The following is a 23,978-nucleotide window of genomic DNA, read 5'->3' on the forward strand; positions in this document are numbered from 1 at the left end:
ACATCTGTTCACACCACTTCTACTTAACATTATTTGGAGGTTCTAGCCAGTGCCATGAGGCAAGAAAAAGAAATAAAGGGCTAATTATAAAGTAAGACAAAACCATTCAATTCTCAGAGGAAGTAACAGTTCATATAGAAAATCCAATGGAAGTACAAAATGAGCTACTAGAACTGTTAAATAAGTTTAACAAGGTTGCAGGATACAAGATCAATACAAAAAATCTATTTTATTTTTACATACAATGAACAATTAGAAATGGAAGTTTAAAAATAAAACACTGCCAATATATCAAAAATTGGAAATCATATGGGAAAATTGTGACAAAAGATGTGAAATATTTGTACACTAAAAACTAAAAAACACTGTTGAAAGAAATTAAAGACCTAAATAAAAGGAAAGACACACCATGTCGATGGGTCAGAAGACTCATTGTTAAGATGTTGATTCTACTCAAAGTGATATATAGATTCAACACAATTCCATTCAAAATCCCAGTCGGCTTTTTTGTAGACATTGACAAGCTGATTCTATATTTCATATGGCTGATCAAAGGACTACAATAGCCAAAACAACTTTGAAAAAGATGAACAAAGTTAGAGAGCTTACACTACCTGATTTCAAGGCTTATAAAGCTATATCAAAACAGTGAGGTTTTGGCAGAAAGAGAGACAAATAGATCAATGACATAGAATACAGAATTCAGAAATATACCTACACATATTTGGATAACTGTTTTTGACACTGGTGCAAAGGCAATTTGGAAGAGAAAGATTAGTGTTCTGATCAAATGTTTCTGGAACAACTGGATATTCATATGCAAAAAAAGTGAACTTCAATCCATACCTTACACCATATACAAAAATTAACTCAAAATGAATCACAGACCTAAATTCGAAAGCTAAAACTATAGAACTTTTAGACAAAAACATAGGAGAATATCTTTGTGAGCTTGGGTTAGATATAAATTCCTACATATGACACAAAAAGCATGATCTATTAAAAAAATTGATAAATTGGACTTTGTCAAAATTAAAAACTTGCTTTTCAAAAGATAATAAGAGAATGAGAAGACAACTTACGTACCCCATAAGCATATGTACCTACTATGTAGACACAAATATTAAAAATTAAAAAATAAAAAAAGGCACAGACTGGAAGAAAATATTTACAATTGGTATATCTCACAAACACCTGTATTCAAAATATATAAAAACTCTCAAAGCTCAATAATAAAAATAAACAACTCCATTAAAAAAAATAGGCAAAACATGTGAATAGACATTTCATCAAAAAATATATCTGGATGGCAAACAAGCACATGAAAAGAAAGCTCCACACCATTAGTCTTTAGGAAGTGCAAAACACAACTGATGACAGGCCACTACATACCTATTAGAATGGCTAAAATTAAAAAGACTGACCACTGGCCCCGTATGGTGACAGACAGGAGCAGTGGCTCATGCCTGTAATCCCAGCACTTTTGGAGGCCGAGGCAGGTGGATCGCTTGAGCTCAGGAGTTCAAGTCCAGCCTGGGCAACACGGTGAAACCCTGTCTTTACAGAAAATATAAAAATTAGCAAGGTGTGGTGGCCTGTGCCTGTAGTTCCAGCTACTTGGGAGGATCACTTGAGCCTGGGAGATGGAGGCTGCAGTGAGCTGTGATTGGGCCTCTGCACTCCATCCTGGGCGACAGAGCAAGACCCTCTCTTAAGTAAATAAATAAATAGACTGACCATTACCAATTTCTGGCAAAGATATGGAGGAATTGGAATGTTCATACATTGTTGATGGGACTATAAAATGATAAAATGACACAACTACTTTGGAAGACAATACTTTCTTTAAAATTAAATATACACCTACTATATGATCCAGCAATTCCATTTTTAAGCATTCACCCAAGAGGAATGAAAACATGTCCACGCGAAGACTTACATACAGGTGTTCATAGTGTATTTGTAACATCCAGAAAACTGGAATCAACCCAAATGTCCAGCAGCAGGTGAAGGTCTAAGCAAACTGTGGATAAACATTCAATAGAATACTCCTTGGCAATGAAGTATTGATACACACTACAAATATGGATGAATCTCAAAATAACTGAAAGAAGTCAGACCTCCCCCCGAAAAAGGAGTGCCTGTTATATAATGCCATTTACATAAAATTCTACAAAGTGTAAAGTTACCTTGACAGAAAGCGGATCCACTGTTGCCTGATGATAGGAGAGGAGGAAAAGAGGGAAGAAGGGAAGGAGGGGCTGGGCACGGTGGCTCACGTCTATAATCCCAACAATTTGGGAGGCCGAGGCAGGCGGATCACTTGAGGTCAGGAGTTCGAGACCAGCCTGGCCAACACGGTGAAACCCGTCTCTAATAAAAATACAAAAATTAGCTGGACATGGTGGCACATACCTGTAATCTCAGCTACTCAGGAGGCTGAGGCAGGAGAATTGCTTGAACCTGGGAGGTGGAGGTTGTAGTGAGCCGAGATCACGCCACTGCACTCCAGCCTGGGCAACAGAGCAAGACTCCGTCTCAAAAAAAAAAAAAAAAAAAGAAGGGAAGGACAGAAGGATTACCAAGGGACACGAGGAAAAATTTCAGCATGATGCATATGTTCATTATCTTGATTGTGGCGATGATTTCACGGATTTTTACATATATGAAATGTATAAAACTGTACATTCTAAATATCTAGTTTATTCTATGTCGATTATATCTCAATAAAGCTGTCTGTTAAAAAATATAAGACAACTAGGCTCTCTGCAGAGTCTCAAAATATCTCCTTACTAGACACTTAGTAATTAAAAAGGAAAAAAATAGTAACTTTATAGTGGAGAAATCTAGCAGACACTACTTTAACTAAGTGATCAAGGTTAACATCACCAGGGATAAGACATCTTGACATCATGTACTTAGCAACATCACTTTCATGGTGTTCTTGCCAAAAATGTCTAATCCGAATCTAACATGAGAAAAATCAGACAAATCCAAATGTAAGTTCATTCTAAAAAAAAAAGATAACTAGCCAGTTGTATTAGACTGTTCTCGCACTGCTAGAAAGAAATACCTGAGACCAGGTAATTTATAAAGAAAAGAGGTTTAATTGGCTCACAGTTCCATAGGCTGTACAGGAAGCATGATGTTGGCACCTGCTTGGCTTCTAGGGAGGCCTCAGGAAACTCTCAATCATGGCAGAAGGCAAAACGAAAGCAGGCACGTCTTAGGTTGCTGGAGCAGGAGCAAGAGAGAAAGGAGGGAGGTGCTACACACTTTTAGACAACCAGATCTCATGAGAACTCTATCACTAGGCAACACCAAGGGAGGAAATCTGTCCCCATGATCCAATCACCTCCCACCAGGCCTTACCTCCAACACTGGGGAATTACAATTCAACATGAGATTTGGTGGGAACACAGATCCAAACTGTATCACCAGTAGTCTTCAAAAGAGTCAAGGTCACAAAAGACAAAGACCAGGGAACCGTTACAACCTAGAGAAGACTGGGGAGAAATGACAACTAAATGCATGAGGGATCATGGAGTGAATCCTATACCAGAAAAAGGACATTAGTAGGACAACAGGAAAATGAAAATAAAGAGCGTAGGTTATTTCATATTATATCAATGTTAATTTCCTAGTTTCAGTCACTGTGTAAGATGTTAACATTAGAGGAAGTTAGATGAAGAATTTGGGGTGCTCTCTCTGTTCTATTTTTGCAACTTTTTTGTTAAGTTTTAAATCATTTCAAAGCAGTTTAAAAACTGAAGGCAAAATAAAGACATTTTCAGACAAATGAAAGCTGAGGGAATTTGTCACCAGCAGACCTGCACTGTGAGAAATGTGTTGAAGCAAATTCTTGAGGCCAAAGGAAAATAATACCAAATGGAATCCCAGAGCCATTCAAAGGAATGAAGAATGCTGGAAATAGTAAACACATGAGTGAATATAAAAGACAAATGTACTTATTTTTTAGTTTCTTTATAGGATAATTGACTTTTCAGAGCAAAAATAATAACAATGTATTGTGTGGTTTGTAACATTGTTAGAAGTAAAACAGATGAAGATAGCACAAAGGATGAGGGCGGGAATGGAACTACACTGCTGTAAGGTGCTAATATTTTACTTGAAGTATGTAATACTTAAAGGCCAATGAGGTAAGTTAAAGATGCATTGTAAACCCTAGATACTAGGGCTAGGATGAAAACTAAAAAGATTTTTAAAAGAAGTATAGCTAATAAGCCTAAAGAAGAGATAAAATAAAACACTAAAAATATTCAATTAATCCAACAGAATAAATATAAAAGAAATAGTAAGATGGTAGACTTGAATCCAACAGTTAGTATTACATATTAAGATTAACTGGACTAAACACACAAATCAAAAGGCAGAGACTGTTAAACTGAATAAAAGACCACACCCAATTTCATGTTGTCAACAAGAAGCACTCTTTAAAAATGCAGATAACTTAAAAGTAAAATAATGGTAAAAAGATATATCATGCAAATACTAAGCCAAAGAAAACTGGAGGTGCTAAATTAATATGAGACAAAATAGACTTCAGGACAAGTTACTGAAAAAGGAGTCAAATCATCAAGCTAATGACGGAACTTCAAAATGCATAAAGAAAACACTGACAGAACTAAAAGGAGAAGCAGACCATCCAAAATTTAAGCTGGAAGTTTCAACACCAACTTAGTAACTGATAGAACAAGTAAGCAGTAAAGCAGTAAAAAAGATGTGAATACCACCAATAGCTAACTGACACTTATAAGATGCTACATCAACGACTCCAGAATACTTACTATTTCCAAGTGCCATGAAACACTCATCAAGATGGACAATGTGTAAGCCATTAGAAAACTCTCAATATTGATTCTTCCTAAGCATGAGCATGGAATGTTCTTCCATTTGTTTGTATCTTTTATTTCATTGAGCAGTGGTTTGTAGTTCTCCTTGAAGAGGTCCTTCACGTCCCTTGTAAGTTGGATTCCTAAGTATTTTATTCTCTTTGAAGCAATTGTGAATGGGAGTTCACTCATGATTTGGCTCTGTGTTTGTCTGTTATTGGTGTATAAGAATGCTTGTGATTTTTGTACATTGATTTTGTATCCTGAGACTTTGCTGAAGTTGCTTATCAAGCTTAAGGAGATTTTGGGCTGAGACAGTGGGGTTTTCTAGATATACAATCATGTCATCTGCAAACAGGGACAATTTGACTTCCTCTTTTCCTAACTGAATGCCCTTTATTTCCTTCTCCTGCCTAATTGCCCTGGCCAGAACTTCCAACACTATGTTGAATAGGAGTGGTGAGACAGGGCATCCCTGTCTTGTGCCAGTTTTCAGAGGGAATGCTTCCAGTTTTCGCCCATTCATTATGATATTGGCTGTGGGTTTGTCATAGATAGCTCTTATTATTTTGAGATACGTCCTATCAATACCTAATTTATTGAGAGTTTTTAGCAGGAAGGGTTGTTGAATTTTGTCAAAGGCCTTTTCTGCATCCATTGAGATAATCATGTGGTTTTTGTCTTTGGTTCTGTTTATATGCTGGATTACACTTATCGATTTGCGTATATTGAACCAGCCTTGCATCCCAGGGATGAAGCCCACTTGATCATGGTGGACAAGCTTTTTGATGTGCGGCTGGATTAGGTTTGCCAGTATTTTATTGAGGATTTTTTCATCAATGTTCATCAAGGATATTGGTCTAAAATTCTCTTTTTTGGTTGTGTCTCTGCCCGGATTTGGTATCAGGATGATGCTGGCCTCATAAAATGAGTTAGGGAGGATTCCCTCTTTTTCTATTGATTGGAATAGTTTCAGAAGGAATGGTACCAGTTCCTCCTTGTACCTCTGGTAGAATTCGGCTGTGAATCCATCCGGTCCTGGACTCTTTTTGGTTGGTAAGCTATTGATTATTGCCACAATTTCAGATCCTGTTATTGGTCTATTCAGAGATTCAACTTCTTCCTGGTTTAGTCTTGGGAGAGTGTATGTGTCGAGGAATTTATCCATTTCTTCTAGATTTTCTAGTTTTTTTGCGTAGAGGTGTTTATAGTATTCTCTGATGGTAGTTTGTATTTCTGTGGGAACAGTGGTGATATCCCCTTTATCATTTTTTATTGCGTCTGTTTGATTCTTCTCTCTTTTTTTCTTTATTAGTCTTGCTAGCGGTCTATCAATTTTGTTGATCCTTTCAAAAAACCAGCTCCTGGATTCATTAATTTTTTGAAGGGTTTTTTTGGTCTCTATTTCCTTCTGTTCTGCTCTGATTTTAGTTATTTCTTGCCTTCTGCTAGCTTTTGAATGTGCTTGCTCTTGCTTTTCTAGTTCTTTTAATTGTGATGTTAGGGTATCAATTTTGGATCTTTCCTGCTTTCTCTTAGGAAGAATCAATATTGTGAAAATGGCCATACTGCCCAAGGTAATTTATAGATTCAATGCCATCCCCATCAAGCTACCAATGACTTTCTTCACAGAATTGGAAAAAACTACTTTAAAGTTCATATGGAACCAAAAAAGAGCCCACATCGCCAAGTCAATCCTAAGCCAAAAGAACAAAGCTGGAGGCATCATGCTACCTGACTTCAAACTATACTACAAGGCTACAGTAACCAAAACAGCATGGTACTGATACCAAAACAGATATAGATCAATGGAACAGAACAGAGCCCTCAGAAATAGCGCCGCATATCTATAACTATCTGATCTTTGACAAACCTGAGAAAAACAAGCAATGGGGAAAGGATTCCCTATTTAATAAATGGTGCTGGGAAAACTGGCTAGCCATATGTAGAAAGCTGAAACTGGATCCCTTCCTTACACCTTATACAAAAATTAATTCAAGATGGATTAAAGACTTAAATGTTAGACCTAAAACCATAAAAACCCTAGAAGAAAACCTAGGCATTACCATTCAGGACATAGGCATGGGCAAGGACTTCATGTCTAAAACACCAAAAGCAATGGCAACAAAAGCCAAAATTGACAAATGGGATCTAATTAAACTAAAGAGCTTCTGCACAGCAAAAGAAACTACCATCAGAGTGAACAGGCAACCTACAAAATGGGAGAAAATTTTCACAACCTACTCACCTGACAAAGGGCTAATATCCAGAATCTACAATGAACTCCAATAAATTTACAAGAAAAACCAACCCCATCAAAAAGTGGGCAAAGGATATGAACAGACACTTCTCAAAAGAAGACATTTATGCAGCCAAAAAACACATGAAAAAATGCTCATCATCACTGGCCATCAGAGAAATGCAAATCAAAACCACAATGAGATACCATCTCACACCAGTTAGAATGGCAATCATTAAAAAGTCAGGAAACAACAGGTGCTGGAGAGGATGTGGAGAAATAGGAACACTTTTACACTGTTGGTGGGACTGTAAACTAGTTCAACCATTGTGGACGTCAGTGTGGCGATTCCTCAGGGATCTAGAACTAGAAATAACATTTGACCCAGCCATCCCATTACTGGGTATATACCCAAAGGACTATAAATCATGCTGCTATAAAGACACATGCACACGTATGTTTATTGCGGCACTATTCACAATAGCAGAGACTTGGAACCAACCCAAATGTCCACTGGATTAAGAAAATGTGGCACATATACATCATGGAATACTACGCAGCCATAAAAAATGATGAGTTCATGTCCTTTGTAGGGACATGGATGAAACTGGAAATCATCATTCTCAGTAAACTACTGCAAGGACAAAAAACCAAACACCACATGTTCTCACTCATAGATGGGAACTGAACAATGAGAACACATGAACACAGGAAGGGGAACATCACACTCTGGAGACTGTTGTGGGGTCGGGGGAGTGGGGAGGGATAGCATTAGGAGATATACCTAATGCTAAATGACAAGTTAATGGGTGCAGCACACCAGCATGGCACATGTATATATATGTAACTAACCTGCAGATTGTGCACATGTACCCTAAAACTTAAAGTATAATAATAATAATAATAAAAAGAAAACTCTCAATAAATTTAAAGAGACTGAGATAATACAGAATATACTCTCTGATGTCAACAAAATTAAATTAGAAATCAATAAAAAAATACTTGGAAAGTCTGCAAATGACTTAAAAAGTAAACAACACATTTCTACATAAGCCATGGGCAGAGGAGAAATCCCAAGGGAAATTAGAGAACATTTTCAACTGAATTATAATGAAAATGTAATATACAAAAATTCCTGAGATGTATCCATAGCAGTGCCTAGAAGGAAATTTGCTTTAAGGTTTAAAAATCAGTGATTTTAGTTTTGTAGCACGGCGCATTACTCATGTTTGTGGTGTTGCAGGTGTCAACAAACCTACTGCGCTGCCAGTTGTATAAAAGTGCAGTATAATACAATTATGCACAGTACATAATACTTGATAATAAACTACTATGTTACTGGCTTCTGCATTTACTATAGTATACTTTTTATTGTTACTTTAGAGTGTACTCCTTCTACTTCTAAAAAAAAAAAAAAAAAAAAAAGTTGACTGTAGGATAGCCTCAGGCAGGTTTTTCAGGAGGTATTCCAGAAGAAAGCACTGTTATCATAGGATATGACAGCCCTACGCATGTTACTGCCCCTTGAAGACCTTCCAGTGGGATAAGATGTGGAGGTGGATAAGATGATCCTGACCCCGTGTAGGCCTAGGCGAATGTATGTGTTTGTGTTTTGGTTTTTTAACAAAAAAATTTTAAAAGTAAAAATAATTTTGACATTTAAACATAGAAAAAGGCTTAGGGAATAAGAATATAAAGAAAATTTTTTTGTATAGCTGTACAGTGTGTGTTTTAAGCTAAGTGTTATTACAAAAGAGTCTAAAAGGCTTTTAAAAAATAAAAAGTTTAGAAAGTAAAAAGTTACAGTAAGCTAAGGCTAATTTCTTATCGAAGAAAATTTTTAAAAAATAGATTTAGTGTAGCCTAAGTGTACAGTGTTTCTGAAGTCTGCAGTAGTATAGTGTCCTAGGTCTTCACATTCCCTTACCATTCACTCACAGACTCACCCAGAGCAACTTCTAGTCCTGCAAGCTCCATTCATGGGAAGTGTCCTACATAGGTGTACCATTTTTCATCTTTTATACAGTATTTTCCCCTTTCTATGTTTAGATACAAAAAAGACTGACCAATATTAAGTCCAGTACCATGCTATACAGGTTTGTATCCTAGGAGCAACAGGCTATACCCGTATAGCCTGGATGTGTAGGAGCCTATACCGTCTAGGTTTGTGTAAGCGCACTCTATGGTGTTGGCACAATGATGACACTTTTCTCAGAATGTGTGCCCGTCAAGTGACTCATGACTGTAGTTGGATGCAGAGCTGTAAAGATGGGAAGGAAAGGTATTCCACATAGCAACAACAGCATGAGCAGAGCCACAGAAGGGAGACATTGGGGGTGTCATTATGAGGAACAGCTGAGAGTTATCTTTTAAAATTAACTTTATTGAAGCATAGTTTGCATACAATTAAATGCACCCATTTTAAGTTAATAGTTCGATGAATTTTAAGCAATGTATATAAACCCATGTGACCACCATCTCAGAGTAAACTTCCTTTAAAAATTATCACTTCAAGCCGTTTTTTTGTTTAGTAAATGATAATTTTATTACAAGTTTTATAATTCAAGATTAAAACCAAAACAATACAGAGGCAATAAAATAGACTATAGAAAGCATATGCCTTGGAAATAGCTCTAGGTTTTAAACCCTACTTCTCAAGCAAGTTGCTAAATTTTTCAAAGCCTCAGTTTCCTCATCCATAAAATGGGGATAATAATAAAACCAGCCTCACAAGATTGCTGTGAAGATTAAAAGAAATAACATGGGCTGGGCGTGGTGGCTCACGCCTATAATCCAAGCACTTTGGGAGGCTGAGGCGGGTGGATCGCTTGAGGTCAGGAGTTCGAGCCCAGCCTGGCCAACATGGTAAAACACCATCTCTACTAAAAATACAAAAAAAAAAAAAAAAAAAGCCGGTGTGGTGGCACCCACCTGTAGTCCCAGCTACTCAGAAGGCTGAGGCAGGAGAATGGCTTGAACCCTGGAGGCGGAGGCTGCAGTAAGCCAAGATCGCACCACTGCACTCTGGCCTAGGCAACAGAGCAACACTCCGTTTCAAAAATAAAAAAATAAAAATAAAAATAAATAAAATATGTTAAACTTCTAGCACAAAGCCTGGAACATAGCAGGACCAGTAAATGGTGTTAGCCTTATCACAATTAGACAGGCATTGGTTGTATAGTTACCCCAGAGTTATGGGACAGACTGTGAAACTTGTACACAAAGGCTTTGAAAGGATCCTAAATGAAACTGTTAAAAGGCTAACAAAAATGGCAATTCTGAGTTCCACTTCCCTACTGGTTCCACTTCACAATCAGTGGTGAGGGCTCCAGTGTATTATATGCTCAAACGTAGTGCTTTGAGATGGAATGGGTCACTTGACAATTGATTCTGGAACAAGTTTAAAGCAAAACACTTAAAAGGTTCCCCATGAGTTTGTCAGACCTGCTCCCTGGCCGTTAAACAGAGCCTGACCTCCCACATCTCAGGCCACAGGAAGCCGGGGAGGCCACGGCTCTAGGATTCCCCCAGCGGCCCCATTCTACTTGGGGGCCCAACCACCTGCTCTGGCTCCAGCTCCCTGGCTCCCCAGCATCCTGACTCCATGATCCAGCTCTGATATCCACCTTAGGGCTGTCTCCTTGTGTCAAGACCCATTTCTTCAGTTTACCTACCTGTCACCCTACTCGTTCAACTCTGCAAGCTGTTTTGATAGCTGCCAACACCTACTGTGTACTGTTAAGACGCTCCCTTAGTCTCAGCTTCCTGGGGCCCCCTGCCCCAGCTCCCAGCACACAGGACCCAGGACACAGTTGCAACCACAGTATAATTCAGGGGTCATGGGGACGGAGTGCCATCTACCTGAGCAACAAAGAGCTGGAACTCGTCAGGCAGAATCCATGAGCGAGGGTAGAAGTTGTACTCCTCAGGAAAGAGATTCTGCATGGTTCTCACTGCTCTGCTCAGAGTAATTTTACGCACCATCTCCGTCATGCCTGGGGAGAAGAGACGCTGTGAGGTTTTAACAACAGTGGGCTACTAGCTATAAAACAGCCATTATTTGGGACTTTTAAAACCACCCACCCGACATATTCTCTTTTTCAGGCAGGATTTTAAAAAAATATCTGAGTTGTTCCCCACAGCGGTGACTCATGGTTTGGAAAGAACTACTGAGTTAATGAAAAACTTGAGGTAACGGATGGGTGTTCTTTTCTCCTTATAAAAATGAAGCATCAGTTTGAAGGAATGAGTTTTCACCTAGTTTATTCTTTTATTCTTTGTCATCCCCTTAGGTAATGAATAGGGAAGCATTTATATCTTGCACTTAAAATTTAATACCTTCTTTAATCTGGGGCCACCTTACGTGCTTCTGGGATTCCTTCCGTCTTGTACCCTAGAGAATATTATCTAGTGGACTCTGGTTACATTATGAGAGGCTTAATTCAGTTTCTTTCTTTTACTGTTTCATGAGTATTAAAGGCATGGAATAGGAAAATACACATCTTTTAGCATAAAATCTGTCTCCTTGAATGAAGGACAGGAAATAAAAAGAATACCATAATTTATACTTCAAGGGAAAAAATGCAATCTGTAGGCGTTCCTCAGTTATAAGGACTGACACTGACATTGATCCTATCTCATTAATTTGCCCAGAGGGAATTGAAATGTCTCACTGTTATAAAACATTAAAAGAATGGTGGGGGTGTGAACCTGGAGGCGGAGCTTGCAGTGAGCCAAGATCGATCAAGCCACTGCACTCCAGCCTGGGAGACAGAGCAGGACTCCATCTCAAGAAAAAAAAAAAAAAAAAAAAGAATGGTGGATCTTTTTTCTTGTAACATCATTAGTAACTCTGACAAGAGAAGAAACCGAGTACTATATATTGTAGCAAATTTTAAGCAAATAGGTAAAAATTATTATCAATTTTAGCATGTTTATTTCTTTTTCTTTTTTTTTGAAACACAGTCTTGCTTTAATGCCCAGGCTGGAGTGCAGTGGCATGATCTCAGCTCATTGCAACCTCCACCTCCCAGGCTCAAGGGATCTTCCCACCTCAGGCTCTCAAGTAGCTGGGACTACAGGTGTGTGCCACCATGCCTGGCTAATTTTTGTATTGTTTTTGTTTTTGTAGAGACAGGGTCTCACTATTGCCCAGGCTAGTCTCGAACTTCTAGGCTCAAGCCATCCACCCGCCTTGGCCTCTCAAAGCCCTGGAATTACCAGCATAAGCCACCATGACTGGCATCATCCTTATTTCTTTTTCTTTTTCTTTTTAGGCACAGTTTCACTCTTGTTGCCTAGACTGGAGTGCAATGGCATGATCTCGGCTTACTGCAACCGCAGCCTCCTAGGTACAAGCAATTCTCCTGCCTCAGCCTTCTGAGTAGCTGGGATTACAGATGTGCACCACCATGCCCAGCAAATTTTTGTATTTTTAGTAGAGAAGGGGTTTCACCATGTTGGCCAGGCTGGTCTCGAACTCCTGCCCTCAGGTGATCCACCCACCTCAGCCTCCCAAAGTACTGGGATTACAGACGTAGCCACCGCACCCGGCTATCATGCTTGTTTCTTAAGACAGATATCATTGCCAAAAATGGTGGCTAAAAATGGCCTTTACCCTGAAAGAGACCAAACAGTTCCATTACTGATACTAGAAATGTGCTTAACAAAGCTATTTATAATAGAAAATACAAAGTTCCATGTCAGCTTGGCATGCCCAAATTATCACACATTCCAAATGGGCAGTCAGAATGAATGAGTTTCCTCTAAATTCCCACATTCAGAAAGAAAAGGGTAAACATCTCGGGAGGAAAGTTTTAAGAACCAACTTCTTGCTTCCATCAGCATATTAAAAAGTGCAATAAATCTAAAGATCCCAGCTTCAAGATGTCAGTGCCCAGGTCTTAGTTGTTGTTTAGAAGGATTAAGTAAGAAATAAAGGAGCTTAAAAAGCACTAATAAACTGTGCTCTAACATGGACTGTTCAATAGTCAAGAAAACTCACTGAGGACACTGTTCTGAGCTTCCCAAGAAGGGAGTCTGGAAAATCACAGCTATTTCCTTTTATTCTCCCTCGAAATTAGAATTGTTGCATTATAAACACTAGAGCTGACCACAAAGTAAACAAAGCAAAACTTCAATTTTTTTGGAATCCTTTTGCTTGAGGTTTACTAACATTTTCGTTACCGTATTGAACTGAAAGCCTTCATAACTAACTGTAATACAGCACCTTACTCCACGTAGAGGATGCCTCCTGACCAAATAGTGTTGTGGTATTTTCTGCACTTTAAAGTCGTTGTGCCGGGGGAACGTTCTCTTTCCGAAATCCCCCAGCAGGTCAGAAGGGCTCACACAACCCAGAGAGCTGTGAGTACATGAGGGCAGTCTGGGTGCTCCAGAAAATTTTTGTGAAAATCTATGTCCAGCAAATTCAGTCAATATTCATTTAATATCGGCAATGGCTCCTTCTGTAATGTGCATCATCAGGCCCCAAACCAGCTAATAGGTGTTTCCAAGTTTACCTTCATGTCTCCAGGCAGTTTTCTACTGAAAATGGCCAACTTAAGAAGCACCCCTGGAAGCCAGGCACTTCCTGCCTGCAGGCTAGAGGCAGCTCACTCCAAACCTGCCTGAATGCCTGTCTCCAGGAGGGATGGGTGTAGACTTCTCTCAATCCACTTAGCACCAAACCTTTGCTCCTCCATATCTAAGCTGTGCTCCTATCCAGTGCCACTAGGGAAACAGTTTCTGGCCCCTCACTAGAACCCACATGGAAGCTGCTGGCATCTCCACCTCTGGAGGTGGCTCAGAGACAGGTGTGGGAGTGGCATCTTCTCCATTATGACCCTGACAAGCGTAGCAGGGTTTCTAGCTGATCCAGGGCACACGTTCCCAGAGTAAATCTGTGAGAAGGGAGGTCATGGCCAGCTCTGCTGACTTCAGGCCCTACTGGCTCCAGGCCCTGTCCCCTTTCCCTAAGCAGCTGCAGCACCTGACCCTTTGTCACCTGGGCTTTTTTTGACCCTTTGTCACCTGGGCTTTGTCACCTGGACCCTTTGTCCCCTCCTTGGGCTCTAGGACCAATTCTGATCTGAGATAGAAGCTCTAGGTCTAACCCCCAGCTCCCTTCTGCTAAAAGTCTGACCTAGACTATGCATTCCAATCAGATAAGAAGGATTTTACCCATTTTTCCGGTGTGCTATTGCTTGTATCCAAATGTTGGTGATCTTATCTTTTGCTCCTGGAGCCTGAGTGGCTGCCTTAGCAATGCACAGAGCTGAGGCCTTTTCTTTGCTCTCTCCAATGCCCCTCCTCTCTCTAACTTCTCCTCTGTTCCCCTCAAGCCCACCCTGCAAGGGCTGGAATCCTCCTGTCTGTAACTTTAGGCCAGTGTCTCGGGTCCTGCTATCTAACAGCTCCTTTTGAGGTTGACTGCCCACCTAGGTTTCTCAATAAGGTCTATCCCTAGATGTCCCTATGAGGGCAGTTCCCCTATCGACTGGGAAAATCTCCTAATTCAGGTGGGAATTTCTGACACCAAGGGCTTACCTCCTGCCCCTCCTTCTGAGGCCTGGGTGTTTCTGTCTGCTACGCTGGAGTCTCAAGGCCTGGTGGGTCTCATCCCATTCAAGTTAACTGACAGCATAACAGTTCAATCTCAGGTTTGCCCACGCAGCCCTACTTAACCCAGTTAATGTAAAACAAAACAAACTAAAACTGAGCTATACTTGGAGCACTATTCAATCAAAATATTATTTATAACAATAATTCTTGGCAAAAACACATTAGAACCACCAAACAACAAATAAATACTTTCAGATCCATCCTGTTCTCTCTATTCCAATTGCCACTAACTCATTCATCTCTTGGGTGGATGCTGCAGCAGACTCTTAGCTACATCTCTGTTTCTTCTCTGTGCCATTTCACCCATTTCTAATGTGTCCCTCTGGCTGATCTTGCTAACATGCAAGCTGACCCGTGTCACTGTCTGGCTTAAAAATTCCTCAGTGGCTCCCCATGACCTTCAGGCTCTAACAATGCTGTGGTTGGATTCCTGCTCATCACCCCTCCCCTGCCCCGCTCACCTGATGCCCTCTAACCATGGTGGGCCACTTGCCCTTTGCTGAATGAGCAATATGCTCAAGGCATTCTATCTTTGCACCAACTCTACTCCCTTGTTTGGAATGGGGATCAGGCCCATCCATCCTGGAGGCTCAGTTTCCATGCCAGTCCTCTTCTCCAGGATCTCTCACCCTGCTGCTCCCTGGGCAAATCTGGGTTAGGTTGCCTGCCCTTGCTCCACACCCCCACAGCATTCTAGCTTCCTCCAGCATAGCCCCTAGGCTGTATTTTTCTTCTCTCTTTACATGCCTTTCTCTGTGTCTTTATAGCCCCAGAGACCAGACCAATGCTTGACAGATGGCTGTCCCCACAGGTTCCTCACTGAAGCTCCCTCCCTCTCCAGCAGAAAGCCCCCTCTTCAGGTGGGCTCTCAGGTACCACCTGCCATGTGATGCCATACATCTCAGACCCTGAAACTCAGCAAAAGACCTCCTCAGAAGCTGAGAATGGACAGTTTTGGACTTTCTTAAAGCTAAATCTGATATGTCTAATCTGCCATGTCTGATTTAGATACATCTAAAGAAAGTAGACATATCTAATAATCTACTTTCTTTAGACGTATCTAAATCAGATTATTTTCATAGAAAGTCTTAATTCATCAGCCAAAATATAATAATGTAATTTGAACCAGGAAATTACCCATAGAAAAGTGACTAAAATCTAACGTGCTGACACAAACAAAATTAATCACTTCCATCTGTATATATCCATTCTCAGTCGACCCAGCATATAAAGCGTTTATACTTGCCTTGGATATCCACTAGAACTTACCCTAAGTAATATACAATGCATAGAAAGTGCATTTTAGAATAATGGGATATATGAGAGACAGAAGATAAGCTTGGACACAAACTGGTATCAGAGGACAGACTATTCTGGAATCACCCCTCTGCTGAGGATTACTACCTTTTACAGGGCAGAGGGTGTGCCAGCACTGTTCCTCTGCCTAGAGGTTCAAGAGCCTGCTTTGTCATTAGAACTAATTAATTTATGTTAGTAATGTGGAAAAGTCTATGTTCCAATCGCTGGCATGTGGAATATGGGATGGGGCAAACTTGCTTCTTTGGAATGAATATCATTCTATCACCTTTAATGAAACTAATCCTTTGTGGGTACTTCATTCTATATTTCTAATTTGTATTCCAAATGTAGATCTATAGCTACTTCTTTCCTACTCTGAGCCACTAGATGAGGCATGAGCAAATGGGGAAAATGTAAATGAAGCCTCATTTGATGATTCATGTCTTAGGAACTCTGTCCTCATTCAAAGCATTTTCTCTTCCAAACTGTATTCTCCCAATATCCTAATAAGTCCTTTAAGTGGCATCACAAAGCATCCTTTTCTGAGCAGCAAGACACAAAAAATAATAGCTATCCCATTAAACTGTTGGGCAAGAACTCTGGCTGCAAGAATCATTCTTGTTCTGTAACAAAACCCTTTCTCCTTCTCTAAGGATAAATTTGACCTTGGGTTAACCTTCTATCTCAGTTCCCCTAGAAAACAATGAAGGTAGAATGTTAGCTGAATTACTAGGCAACAAAGCATATGGTTAAAATGATCCCTGATTTGGTAAATTGCATAAATATCTAGTAGAAAGTCATAGCTCTAGGCTTTTCTGAGTGCAATGATTCTTATAACTTAATATGACACTTGCTGGGAACTTAGAAGCCATACTATGGAGCAGTTCTAAGAGATACCGGCTTCTGTGGGGCATCTAAGCCAAGAAAGACTCATATCCACCAATGTGGATCTTGTCCTTTTGCACCTGAGCTTTCACTTGAGGAGCCAGAGACTAGTCCCTGGAACTCTTGCAAATACTCCACTGAAGAGAAATGCTTGACACTGACTGTCCAGCAAGCTGTGTTTCCTGCCCTGTATCCTTCTAAGTGAATCTGAGCCAAGTGTGGCCTATGGTAGTGAACTTTTAAGACTGCATGCTTAGGTGAAAACCCCTAGTGGATGTGGCATAACTACCAACCAGTGTATAACGTATGGCTATTGTGTTTTCTGCAATGCGTTTTCTTAAAGACGTGGGATAGAATGTCAAGGAAAGAGTAAATTGATTCTCCCTTTAAAATAGGTAAAATTGATAAAATACTAAGAGAACACACCCTATATTTAGGCAACTACACTAGGACTGCAACCATGCAAAAAGGATGGTAAATTTGCTTAAGGTTTGGGAGGAAATATAGAAATATTCACATTGCTGTTTTGTTAAATGAGACATGGGATTCAGGGTGATGTTCTTTTTAGAAATTATTTATTATGGCATTATAATATGGTCTGTGTTATATATTAACATTTTAAAAAATAAGTGGAAGGCCCTTTGACTGCATCATACACAGCTTAATCCAATGTTCCTTCTCCCTAAGCTGTCCTACCATCTTAAATATCTTCTTCATTCAGCCATCAAAAATAATGAAGAGACGCGGTACAGTGGCTCATGCTTATAATCCCAGCACTTTGGGAGGCTGAAGCAGGTGGGTCACTGGAGGTCAGGAGTTCGAGACCAGCCTGGCCAACGTGACACGGCAAAACCCTGTCTCTACTAAAAATACAAAATTAGCTGGGTATGGTGGTGCAGGCCTATAATCCCAGCTACTCGGGAGGCTGAGGCAGGAGAATTGCTTGAACCTGGGAGGCAGAGATTGCAGTGAGCCAAGATCGTGCTGCTGCTCTTTAGTCTGAGTGACCAAGCGAGACTCTGTCTCAAAAAAGTGGTAGAGATTAAAATGCAAAACAAAAAAGTTGTATTGGGAGGTTGGTAGTGGAGTGAGGGGGATATCTTAGTACTGGCTATGATGCTTTTCTAGTACTAAGATTTCTCCTTGTAGGATAAGTCTTGCTGAGATAATGTCATTAGGTAAAAGGCAGAGGCTGTCTGCAGCCTATAGTACTTAATATGGAGACTGGTACATTTGGTTTTAAAAATGGTACCTCCGAATATAATACTTAAAGAAAAGGGAAGCTGATACCCCATTTCTATGACATATGCCTAGAATTCTGGTACTTTTGTTTCCCGCAAGAGTGAAATGCTCTATTTTTTTTCATTTTCAGAATATGTTCCTCTCATTAGAACCCCATATTATATGTATAACCCAAAAAGTGGAAAACCATGTTCTTCCACCAGTGGAATTAGACCAAGAAAGCCTGCCTTTGAACCTTTAAAAGCCTGTATCCAATCCTTAAACCCTTAATGGCTAGTGAACACAGCAATTCTCAATTAAGAGTCCCCAAGTTTGATCTCAAAAATAACTGTCATGTTTTAGTAGAAGAGTGTACATGAGACTTGGCCCTAGAAATGTGTTTAAATGTCAACAATAACAGCAGATACCTGGAAACTTGTTCACTTGACCGGAGAATATGTCATTGTCGTGAAATGAAACTCCGTGCCAGTAGATGTCACAAGGCAAGCGCCGGCCAAATGGGAACTAGAAGAGAAAAAGTGTGACTCACAATAAGAAGAAGAAGAGCAGTGACGACACTGAGTATCCATTATGTACAAATTCCTGGCGCCCTGGTGTACTTACCATGGTTTAATCCTTACAAGACGCATATGAGGTAAGTGATATTCTTTCCCATTTTACAGATGAGGAAACAGATTCAGACAGGTTCAATAACTTGTTCCAAGTGGTAGAGCTCTGATTACATGTGGCAGATACTACACTCCTGGCTTTGCAGGCACCATTTCACTTTAATCCTTATAACTACCCTATAAAGGATTACTCCCATTTTGCTGATTCAAAACTTGGGGCTGACAGAGGTAATTTAACATGCCCAAGGGACACACAGAGCTGGTAAGGGGAGGAACCAGGATTTGAGTCCAGGTCTATCCAAATTCCAAGCCCATACATCCCTTCCTCTGAAAATTACAACCCTCAACCGAGCCCAAAAGAATAAGCTTTCAGAGTCCCTCTTCCCCTATCTCTCTCTCTCTCTCTCTCACACACACACACACACACACACACACACACACACACACACACACACACACACGCTCCATGAGGGTAAGATGAATCCCAGTGCCTAAAACAGTTCCCGAAACTCGTAAAGACTTCCTGAATTAATAAATGAACAAATCAGGAGTGTTCTTCTGACTCAAGATGAGATAACCAGATTCTCTCTTCCAGGAATCTGGAAATCAGAGATGCCAGGCAGCCTCTGCTGGCCCTTGAACTGGCAAGGATAAAAAGCCAGGGCAGGGCGGCTGTGCTTGGCTATGTGCACAGGAGCAGAGACAGCCAGTCTGCTGAGAGACAAGAAAGGAGCAGGTGTGGGAGGGAAGGCAGAGATGAGACAACACAGCCCTAGAAACTCAGACTGAGTGGCCTCAGACCCACATGAGCCTGTAAGATAGCCTTGTATCCTGAGAATACCTTTTTGGTCTTCTAAAATCTTGTTTGGCACAAGCTATAGAGTTTCAATTATTTGCAGCCAGAAAATTTCTCACTGAGACAAAAGGGCTTGTTCTTTCCACTACACCCTGCTGCTTCTCAAAGTTATCAACAAGCTCTGCATTTAATGAACATATTTTTTAAATCTGTAACTCAGATGACCTTGTTAAAGGAGACAAGGGAGTCCATGTTAGTTCATATTCAGAATTTGCTTGTTAAAAGTGCACACGAATAGATATGGCAACACATTAAATAAAAATCTTTTGATTTTCCCATTCTAGGACTATAGGTAATCAGAATTTTTATCTACTTCAAGTTGAGGGGCCAAGGTCCAATGGAAGAACATAGCCTTACTAATGAAATGCTGGTGACTCAATGCTTTCCATCCATTCCACATTAAAATGAAGCCAGCCTCAAGTCATTTAAATCAGTCACATTATTTCAAAGCTGTGCACAGTGAGGTATATGTTGTACACTCTACTCACATTAACAACTTCCATCTATAATTTATAGCATTTTGCTCATTTTCTTTTTATGCAATGGGCTGTAAGTTATTAATTCAGTACTCATAAATACAATGAGATACAACATATGTTATTTTCTTCTAGCTGTTAAGTGCTAATATAGAGAAGGAGAAAATAACCAGAATTAAGCAGGCTATCCAAGCACAGGGTAAAGTGGCTTTGCTTTGTTGCCCACAATGAGGAACCAACACCTTGTCAGTGGACAACCCAATGACTCTTATCTCCTTTTTCATCACTCTTCAATGCTTACCGCCCTCATGAATACCAAATTGCCCCTCCATTTAGAGGCACCTTTAGCTCATTCAGTTTTGAGAAACTACCATTTTTAAAAACGTGTCCATTCACTCAGTAATTACTATATGACAGACTAGGTGCTAGGAATATGGGGGATATAATTTTAAATAAGTCCCAGGATTTCATAATCCTACCTCTTTTTAAACTCCTTTAAAAACTGTCTGCTTACACAGCTAACATCATACTCAATGGTAAAATACTAAAAGCTTTAAAGCTTTTCCTCCATGATCAGGAATAAGACAAAGATGCCCACTTTTATTTAACATCAACATAGTATTATAAATTCTAGCCAGAATAGGCAAAAGAAAGAAATAAAAGGTGTCCACATTAGAAAATAAGAAGCAAAATTATCTGTTTGTTGATGACATGATCCCATACGTAGAAAACTCTAATGATTCCACGGAAAAATATTAAAAGTAATAAACAAATTCAGCAAAGTTGCAGGATACAAAATCGACACATAAAAATCAACTGTGTTTTCACGCATGATAAGGAACAATCCAAAAAGGACAGTTTTTTAAGAATTCCATTTATAATAGCATCAAAAAGAATAAAATACTTAGGAATTAACCAAAAAGGTGAAAGACTTGTACACTGAAAACTATAAAATATTTGTAAAAGAAATTAAAGAAGATATTAATACAAATAAACAGAAAGATATCCTATGCTCATACACCGGAAGAGTTAATATTGTTAAGATGTCAATACTACCCAAAATGGTCTACAGATGAAATGCAGTCTCTATCAAAATCCCAATAACTTTTTTTCAAAATAAAAAAATCCATTCTAAAATTCATATGGAATTACAAGGGACCCCAAATAGCCAAAACAATCTTGGAAAAAAAAAAAGAACCAAGTGGAGTTCGCACACTTCCTTTTTTTTTTTTTTTTTTTTGAAACAGAGTTTTCTTCCATCACCCAGGCTGGAGTGCAGTGGTGCAATCTCAGCTCACTGCAACCTCTGCCTCCCGGATCAAGTGATTCTTCCTCTTCCATCTCAGCCCCCTGAGTGGCTGGGATTACAGGCACCCGCCAGCACACCCAGCTAATTTTTGTATTTTTAGTAGAGGCTGGGTTTCACCATGTTGGCCAGGCTGGTCTCGAACTCAGGTCATCCACCTGCCTCGGCCTCCCCAAGTGCTGAGATTAAAGGCGTGAGTCACTGTGCCAAGCCTGGACTGGGCTTTGTTACAAAGCTACGGTAATCAAATAGTGTATACAATAACAATGAGATACCACCAGATACCTATTAGAATGGCCAAAGTCCAAAACACTGACACACCAAATGCTGGCAAGGACGTCGAGCAACAGGAACCCTCATTCCTTTCTGGTGGAAATGCAAAATGGTAAAGCCACTTTAGAAGGCAGTTTGGCAGTTTCTTACAAAACTAAACATACTCTTATTATATAATCCAGCAATTAGTTTTCCTTGGTATTTACCCAAATGGGCTTAAAAACTTATATCCACACAAAAATCTGCACATGAATGTTTATAGCGGCTGTATTCATAACCGCCAAAACTTGGAAGCAGCTGAGATGCCCTTCAGTAGGTGAGTCCTTCCGTAGGTGAGTAGATAAATAAACTACAGTATATCCAAACAATGAAATATTATTCAGTGCTAAAAAGAAATGAGCTGTCAAGCCACAAAAGACATGGAGGAATCTTAAATGCATATTACTAAATGGAATAAGTCAATCTGAAAAAGCTACATGCTGTATGATTCCAACTAAATTACGTTCTGGAAAAGGCAAAACTACAGAGACAGTAAAAAGATCAGTATTTGCCAGGGGCCAGAGGGGAGGAAGAGATGAATAGGTGAAGTACAGAGGATTTTAGAGCAGTGAAAATACTCTGTATGATACTATAATGGTAGATACATGTCATTATACATTTTTCAAAACCCATAGAATGGCACCAAGAGTGAACAGTAATGTAAACTGCAGACTTTGGGTGATGATGACATGTCAATGTAGTTTCATCAGTTGTAAAAAATACACCACTCTGATTCAGGATTTTGATGGTGGGGGAGGCTATCAATGCAGGTGGGGGAAAATCTCTGCACCATATGCTCAATTTTGCTGTGAACCAAAAATGCCTTAAAAATGAAAATAAAAACAAATGAAAAAAATCAGTGTGGTACTGGCATAAAGACAGATATAGAGGACAGTGGGATAGGATAGCTCAGAAATAAAGCCTCTCAGGTGTGATCAAATGATTCTCAACAAGGATGACAAGACTATTAAATAGGGAAAGGGCAGTCTTCTCAACAAGTGGTGCTGGGAAAACTGAATATCCACGTGCAAAAAGAATGAAGTTGGACCTTTACCTTATACCATATACAAAAATTAACCCAAAATAGATCAAAGGCCTAATCATATGAGCCGAAACTATTAAATCCCCTAGAAGAAAATATAGGAGAAAAGCTTCATAACACTAGAAATAAAGAAAATATAGGAGAAAAGCTTCATTAACACTAGTAATATAGAAAATATAGGAGAAAAGCTTCATAACACTGCATTTGGCAATGATTTCTTGGATAAGACAACGTAAGCACAACCAACAAAAAACAAAATAGGTAAATCAAAGATAAAAATTAAAAACTTTTTTGCATCAAAAGACACTATGAACAGAGTGAAAAGGTAACCCACAGAATGGCAGAAAATATGTGAAAATCATATATTTGATAATAGATCAATAGTCAGAATATATTTTTTTCTTTTCTTTTCTTTTTTTTATTTTACTATTATTATACTTTAAGTTTTAGGGTACATGTGCACAATGTGCAGGTTTGTTACATATGTATACATGTGCCATGCTGGTGTGCTGCACCCATTAACTCATCATTTACATTAGGTATATCTCCTAATGCTATCCCTTCCCCCTCCCCCCACCCCACAACAGTCCCCGGTGTGTGATGTTCCCCTTCCTGTGTCCATGTGTTCTCATTGTTCAATTCCCACCTATAAGTGAGAACATGCAGTGTTTGGTTTTTTGTCCTTGCGATAGTTTGCTGAGAATGATGGTTTCTAGCTTCATCCATGTCCCTACAAAGGACATGAACTCATCATTTTTTATGGCTGCATAGTATTCCATGGTGTATATGGGCCACATTTTCTTAATCCAGTCTATCATTGTTGGACATCTGGGTTGGTTCCAAGTCTTTGCTACTGTGAATAGTGCCACAATAAACATACGTGTGCATGTGTCTTTATAGCAGCATGATTTATAATCCTTTGGGTACATACCCAGTAATGGGATGGCTGGGTCAAATGGTATTTCTAGTTCTAGATCCCTGAGGAATTGCCACACTGACTTCACAATGGTTGAACTAGCTTACAGTCCCACCAACAGTGTAAAAGTGTTCCTATTTCTCCACATCCTCTCCAGCACCTGTTGTTTCCTGACTTTTTAATGATTACCATTCTAACTGGTGTGAGATGGTATCTCATTGTGGTTTTGATTTGCATTTCTCTGATGGCCAGTGATGATGAGCATAATATATTTTTAAACTCCTACAACTCAACAACGAAAAAACACTTACAAAATGGACA

The 23,978-nt window shown here is 39.5% G+C and overlaps 1 protein-coding gene across 3 annotated transcripts in view; it reads right to left on the minus strand.

The window, feature by feature from the left end:
- TTLL11 (tubulin tyrosine ligase like 11) overlaps positions 1-23,978 on the minus strand; it is a 278,698-nt gene that overhangs the window by 205,386 nt on the left and 49,334 nt on the right. Inside the window, exons 2-3 of one of the 3 annotated variants that reach the window (XM_054501605.2) lie at positions 18,549-18,645; positions 10,954-11,087 (exon numbers count right to left, since the gene is read on the minus strand). The exons of 1 other annotated variant lie outside the window; for it this stretch is intronic. In XM_054501605.2, the coding sequence (XP_054357580.1) occupies positions 10,954-11,087; positions 18,549-18,645 (231 nt within the window). Of the gene's footprint in view, positions 1-10,953; positions 11,088-18,548; positions 18,648-23,978 lie in introns of those variants that run through there. One more of the 3 variants, XM_063649910.1, reaches the window with a different exon arrangement.

The sequence above is a fragment of the Pongo pygmaeus genome, chromosome 13 (assembly GCF_028885625.2).
Source record: "Pongo pygmaeus isolate AG05252 chromosome 13, NHGRI_mPonPyg2-v2.0_pri, whole genome shotgun sequence".
Taxonomy (NCBI): Eukaryota; Metazoa; Chordata; class Mammalia; order Primates; family Hominidae; genus Pongo; species Pongo pygmaeus.